The 7,248-nt window shown below is 40.5% G+C and overlaps 1 protein-coding gene across 1 annotated transcript in view; it reads left to right on the top strand.

Moving 5' to 3' along the window:
* Positions 1–573: 573 nt before the first annotated feature.
* Positions 574–7,248, top strand: part of LOC104511670 (WD repeat- and FYVE domain-containing protein 4-like) — a 17,745-nt gene continuing 11,070 nt past the window's right edge. Inside the window, exons 1-4 of the mRNA XM_010154383.1 lie at positions 574–624; positions 1,157–1,284; positions 2,078–2,235; positions 3,912–4,070. Of these exons, the coding sequence (XP_010152685.1) occupies positions 1,239–1,284; positions 2,078–2,235; positions 3,912–4,070 (363 nt within the window). The 5' untranslated portion in view covers positions 574–624; positions 1,157–1,238. The remainder of the gene's footprint in view (positions 625–1,156; positions 1,285–2,077; positions 2,236–3,911; positions 4,071–7,248) is intronic.

Here is a 7,248-nt window from a genome sequence, read left to right as displayed (position 1 = left end):
GTACCAAAAGCTAACAAGTGTTTTGATCACTTAAACCATCTTGTGTCAGTAAGAGTATTGGTGACGATGTGATAGCACAGGCTTTCACGTGTGCTGGAAGTTGGAGGTTGTGCCACGATCTGTGGAGTGCTTGAACTTTACTTAGTGGAACCTGCCTGTGTTGTCTGAGGATACTGCTTCTGGTGTCTGCTAAGCCCAGCATGCTGCACTCTGTCCTTTCTTTTCCTGTGGGGATCCACCCTTCATGTCTTTGGTCACGTTTTGTGAGAATGCGCTGAGAATGATGGTACTGGAGGAACTGAAAGTGTGAAGATTCACTTCCAAAGAATTTAAGCTTCCAGCAGGGATTGAAAAGTAATAATGCATTTGTAATGGATACAAGCTACGGAATTAATTTCCTTTTGATTTCAGGCTCTGGAAAGTGACTATGTCAGTGCACACCTCCATTGCTGGATAGATCTGATATTTGGCCACAAGCAACACGGCTCAGCTGCGGTGGAGGCAGTTAACACCTATCACCCTTACTTCTACGGAGACAAGATGGATCTCAACAACATTAAAGATCCTCTAATTAAGAGCACCATCCTGGGTTTTATCAGCAACTTCGGACAGATACCCAAGCAGGTACCACTTTGTCATGAGAATAGAGAGCATAATTTATTTTGATCTGGTGGTATTTCAACTGGAAAGCAAGACTAGAAACTTAAATCAGAGACATTTTCTGATTTAAGTCTGCTGAATGATGGGCTATAGACTTCTCCGTACTGTGGACTACATCAGCTTGCACCCACATACGTGTGTGTATGGTTCCACTTTGTTCCTGTTGTATGCCATACAGCTGTGGCATCAAATCTGAGTTCTGCTCCTTCAGTACAGTCACATGAGTAAGCACTAGTCTGAGAATGGATACAGTCAAATAAAAGCAGCTCAGAGTCTCATCTATACTTTTCTCTCTTCTGGATCTCTGGGATTAATTTCTTGTCTCTGTGAAGAAGTGATGTAGTCTGATGAAAATGTAATAATGGTAAGATTTTATTTTAATGAAGAGGTTCATGTATGACAGTCCTGTGTCTAGGGTTAAGGATTTAAACTGTTGTCTCCCCTGCATGAGCTAGCAAACAGAGATTAATTTTTCAATGCCATTCCTTTGTTCTAGCTCTTCATATGCCCAAGGGAAAAGTTCATCAGGAAGAGATTCTGTTCTTTCCGTTCACTCAGGTGGAATTCTGCCTCCTTTTATGAGCAGCCTGCAAAATCTGAAGCTCTCGCCAGTTACAATAAAAGGTGCTGCAGGGGCTGTGCCCCATTTTCTGAGCTAATAAGCGCAGCTTTCTTGGATGGGGTTAATCTGGATTTTCAAGAGCACAAAAATAGTCATAAAGTTTTGTATGAGTTGGTACAATCAAGATCCCTTCTGCCAATTGTTGTCTGTATATATGTGTATTGTGAGTGGGCATTGAAAACACTCAAATAGGAGCAATCTTGAAACTTCTGTTGTAAAACATCTGTTCAGAACAGATTTTTTTATAAGACACCTAAGTCTTTTCCCTCTTCTAAATTCTGGATCTATTAAATTGAAACATAAATCTCACTGTTTTCCATTATCATTCTCTCTTTTTATATTCAACAGCAAAGTAAATATTGTCTTTGTCCACTTCCTGATCTTCAATTTTTTTTTTCTTTTTCTTCATCCTTTTCATAGTCTGTTACTTTTCTTACCGTGAAGAAACCTGAAAATTTTCATCATGACATGTTGATGACATGCCCAGCATCCTCTATGGTGCGTGGCATAATGCAGTCTACCAGTGTAAAGGAGCTTAATGGCACTGGTATTAAACCCACTCCTTTGGAGCACCTCAATTCCACTACACAGAATTATTTGGCCCATTGTAGAATATTGTTTCCACTATTCTGTCTGGAATCTCAGCTGTAAAGTGGAATTCTTTCTGTGGGCCTAGCCACAGCACTGAGCCCATTTGTGGGCCTTGCCAACCTCACCACACAAGCTGTGCAATGAGGAAAGTTAACATAAGTTCTCTAAAAACATCAGAATTAAATTTGTTCTCTGTCTTGTCAGACTATCCCAAGGGACCTGTTGGGCACATTGTTCATACTGAGAAAGGCATTTTCGCTGTCCCAAAAAATAAAGTTTTGGTTCCTCCTCTTTGGAGCAAAACATTCTGCTGGGGATTTGAGGACTTCACCTGCTGCTTTGGCAACTATGGGTCTGAGAAGGTAAATATGAAAAAGTCTAATCATTCCAGAAATTAATGACATGTGTGGTCTTTATCTGGTTTGGGCACCCATTTCAGAGGCAGCTGGGGAGCTGATTTCAGAGGATGCTGTACAGGACTTTCTCACAGTCAACCTTTTGAGGATATCCCAACAGCACAATGTCATTATACACTTCTGAAAAAATGTGGCATTTCCCCTCTAAACTATTTCAAGTTTTCTTTCCAATGACTCTATTGTCTATCAAAATTAAGGAGAAATTCCATTTCATAGGTTGTGTGGACAATTCAAGGTCTCGTGACCACTGATTAGAAATTTCATTGTGCAGAACTTTCTGCTGGGATTAAGATAGGACCATCTGTCATTTCCCCTCTGGCTCCCAAGATTAGCCCAGTACATTCATTCAAAATAATAATGTCTTCTGTTCTAGAAAGTTAATACTCTTACTTTTTTGCTGTTAAAAATCAATGGTCTTTGTCATCACACTGCTTGTTAGGGAACCTGGCAGATCTGGTTTCTCCCTCTACCACAAAGACACTGATATTTGGATGTGTTGTGACAGTGTTATGACATGCAAAGACATCTGAATTTGCTTGGGTACCATAATAGCAGAATACGTCATTCAGCAAGATACCGAGTTGGGTATTTGTGCAAGTGATATCATTAGGATTTTAGTCATACCCACAGTCAATGGAAGGGAAAAAAGCCATGAGATGTATTTTATTTTCTGCTCCCTGTATAAAATTATTGAGAGTTTTCTCCATTAATTTCAATTAAAACCAGTCCTTAGCAATTCATAGTGCTGCTGTAGGTATAAATTATTTGTTTTGCCTCGTCAAAAGTCAGGGTGTCACTGAGCCTAGTGACACTGAGCAGAGTGAGTGTGAATACACAATCACTATGAGTAGCTGGGAGTCCAATTTGAGTTCTCTCTGGGTTAACAGTACCTCTGGATGTGACCTTAAAAGAAATTTTTGTCCTCATTGTAAGCAGGTAAAGGTTTATTCTGCCTGTGGGATGGTTTTTGTAGCTGTTCGGTCCAGCTCCACCAGAATCATTAACACCATAGTGTTGCCCCTTTGTGTGGGAGGTAGCCAATGCAGAATGTGAACAGAAGGATGTTCATGCTGTAATTGTTGCAATGTGTAATAGACCTGACCGTGGCTTAGGCTGTTTTGAGTGCTGCGAACAGAGACGTTGGCACAGAATGGAATTTAGTGCTCTGGATTTGGGCTTTTCAATCCAAGTAAAAGGAGTGTTGCAGAGCCAGGCACTAACTCTGTTAGCAGTGGCCATTACAGTCTGAGCTTTCTTTTTCATCTACCTTGCATGTTTGAATTCTGTCACCATAAGATGGGAGAATAACTTGCCTGAAGTTATGTAGGAAGTCTGTGGTACAAGACAGATTGGGACTCTGGTCTCCTAGATATGAGACACCAACCCTTGTCCCACCTTCGTTTGGCCCCAAGAGGATGGCACAGCTGCATGCAGCCTCAGCCTGTGCATGTACACGTTAGGCAGCTGTGCTGTGAGCATGGAGACTGGTTAAGGTGAGCTTTTTTTTTCCTGGATTTGAAGAAATGGAGGCTCAGTTCTGAAAAGTGAAAATGCCATTAGCTATTAATAAATCCACGGTATCACCAGATGATCCTTTGACTTAAAGCTGCTTTCTTCTACAGAATGTGACTACATTTGAGTGCATGGCAGACTGGGGAAAGTGCCTCTGTGCTGTGTGTCCCTCAGCAACTACCATAATCACGTCTGGAACAAGCTCAGTTGTGTGTGTCTGGGAACTTTCATTGGTCAAGGACAAAGTGAAATGTCTAAACTTGAGGCAGGTAAGTACTGTCTCTCTTTTACTATAGAAACTTAATGAAAACCAAAAGATTAGTTGATTTTTCTCAGATGACTGGCAGACGAAACACCTTTGGGTGAATCAAGAAGGCAGAAAACAAACACAATAATCAGCAATATCATGTGATAGCCTGTTATCAGGTCAGCAGCTGATAATATGCCTTATACCCACAGCTTATAGTTATAAACTCTGCTTGTTTTTGTGGGGTTTTGCATTGTTGTTTTGGAGGGGGTTTTTTCCCCCTTTTGTAGCATTTTCAAAGTTTATCATGATTCAAAGAAACATTGAAGATAAGGCATATGCTTTCCTCACTTGAAGTGCAGACACCCCTTGGATTATTCTCAAAAATCAGTATCACCTGGAGGTGCTTATAGTTCTTTTTAGGCTGCTACAGCAATGGACAGGATCTCCAAAACACCCTGCAAACTTAGCTGATGGAGATGAAAGCTCAGTTAGGCAAAGTTCTTGATTCTTTTCTCTCAATCTGAATTTAGAACATAAAAGGTTTACCTGTCAATCCATGGGGTAGGGATGCATCCAATAAGAATGATACAGTTTGTCCTCATTGTCTGAAGTCTTTTAGTGGTTGTTGGTTTGGAGCTCATCTATAGTCATCGAACAGCAGTATAACTGTTATTTCATTTATAAAAGTGAATTCTAATGAAAGATTTGAGTGTTTCAGCTATGGTCAGTTCTCAGCTTTACAAGTTAAGCTAGGGTACACCCCTATCCTGTCTGAAAGGCAGCATGGTACCATTTTTCCCTAAGAAATCAAGAGACAGAAAATGTTTTGCTACTTTTAGGCAAACTAATAAAGCATTCACTGATCAGCAAGGTCTCCAAGTGTTAGAAGATTTTGTTCATTTGCTCTGGAGGGATATTCAGATGATATTTCAGTGCTTTCCATACCCTGAGCCAAAACATATTTTCTTTGTCATTAAATGATATGAAAACTTCAGTGTCTGTTGGGATGCCAGAGAAGTATTTAGATTTTCATTTATCTGAAATCCGTATGTGTTGAAATTAAGGGGGGAAACTGTGTTTAGAGCAGTGTCTCTTCTAAGGTTATGATGTTTCCTGCTTGAGAAGAAGCCAGAAATATGAGACAAGATCTTCAGTGATGACCTTTTAATCTAGGGATTTATTATTCCAAACCAGGACATGGACATAGAAATGGAAGAAATAGCAGTAGAGAAAAGCCTAAGTAATAATATTCATCAATATCAAAGTGATACCAGTCAGGGGGTCAGTTTGAGTTTCAGGCAACGGTTTGAAGAGGCTATCTTTTACCTCCAATATAATGCATTTCTCTTTAACAATCTAAAATCAGCTTTGCTGATGTGTTCCACTGTGATTAATCTGGTATTACCCAAAGTCCACAAAGTGGCATGAGATCATGCAATGACAAATTCTATATTTTTTCCTTCTATTTGCTAGCAGAAGCTTTTTTTTGATGACTGACTGGCATAGATGTAAATTTGAACTCTGATTCTAAATGTCTTCCATTGAATTATTTGCTGCTTTCATGTAATTCACTGCTTCATGGTGGCTGCTTTTTCTGCTGAACTAAAAAATTGTATCATCTTTCCTGAGAGAGTGAGCTTTGCTTAAGTAAAGCTGATGTGCTATAAAGTGGATGCTATTCACTTACCAGCTGTCTCATGGGACTGACACATTCTGGTTTGGAATGTAGTAAAGTACAGAAACTATATTTCAGCAGAAAAAGTCACTTTTCTCCCTCTAGCAGGGGATGCTTCCACAGTTTTGTGGAACGCTAAAGATTGAGCATAATAGCCTCAGTATTGATCCATGCAATTGACCAGTTCTCTCAGTGTTCATGAGCAGAGCAATCTGTATGATCCAGCCCGCAGAATTTCTGGAGCAAATGAAACACTAGACTAGGAGAAGCATCCAGGCAAGCTGTGCTGTATGCCATGCAGACCTCTCGGGGAGGTGTTGAGCATAGCTGTGAAGTGTCTGTGTCCCTGTCATCCAGTCAAGTTGGATGGTCAAACTTGGTTTAAGTTTTCATGGACTAAGCATTCCTTCAATGAAACTGATCTTCTTTCTTTGTGTTTTGATATTTGTGAATTTACTCTGGAGACAGGCCTCACAGGTCTTTCTGCAGATATGTTGCAGGATATTTCCCATTAAGGGAAAACCTGTCAGTCTTTGCAGAGCAATAATGAGAAGACAGTAGAGAGCTAAAAGCACGTGACTTTTTTCATGAATATACATTGAGACACTGGTGGATTGAAGCTGAGATTATAACTGGGCTCAGGTCTAGCCCTAAACCCACATTCAGCCTGTATTTAAAGCACTCACTGCAGGGTAGGATCTTTTTGGGTTTAAAAAAAAAAGGAATTTTAATAAAACTTGTGCAGGAGCTTAGCTTGGCTTGACTTGGCAGTTTGGATGCTGTCACACTGGGTACATTTTCTTTCATTCTTTGGAAGAAGGAGAGGAACTTTAGAGTCCTTGAACCTGCTTTCTCCCAGCCCTTTTTGCGGAGGTCTTGTGCAGTTTTTGAGCACAGGTACTGGGTTATGCCCAGTCCTTTGTAAACACTGTCGTACAGCTGGTCCAGAGCTATTGCTGAGCCTCCTTTTCTATGCTCATTTGAGAGTGTTTCTGACCTCTGAAAAACCACTGTTAGAAACCCCATTTTGTACCAGTATTTTTAGTTGACAGTTCTTGTGAATGGAATAAATCACAAGCTGAAATTTATCCCTCACAGTTGCAGGTCACTTTCAGTAGTATGTAGCCTGCTTCAGCTCAGCTTCTTCACCAGCAGATTAATGTTTGAGTACTGTTGCCCTAGTAACCTTGGCAAGTGGCAGCACATGTTAGCCAGCAAGAGTTCAGTCTTGCAGTCACACACTGGAAAAGAGTATGAGATGTGTTTGCAAAAATCATCCGGGACATGTAGCTCTCCTGCTCCATGCTGAACTGAGACAGACCCTGAAGATGTGCTAATTATGTCATGTAGAGAAAGCCAGCAGGGAATATGCATTTACTGTTAAAGCCAACATTAAAACTGGTGGGTCTGATTTTTCACAGTAAGGCAGCTAAAAATTGAGCCCTGAAAGGCCTTTTAGGAAAGCTGTGAAGGACTTTTTTCTCTGTTGACCTACAGGCTTTACTTTCACTGGGGGTTATGC

Source organism: Eurypyga helias, unplaced genomic scaffold (genome assembly GCF_000690775.1).
Source record: "Eurypyga helias isolate BGI_N326 unplaced genomic scaffold, ASM69077v1 scaffold8376, whole genome shotgun sequence".
Classification (NCBI taxonomy): domain Eukaryota; kingdom Metazoa; phylum Chordata; class Aves; order Eurypygiformes; family Eurypygidae; genus Eurypyga; species Eurypyga helias.
This window is presented reverse-complemented; position numbering and strand designations above follow the sequence as displayed.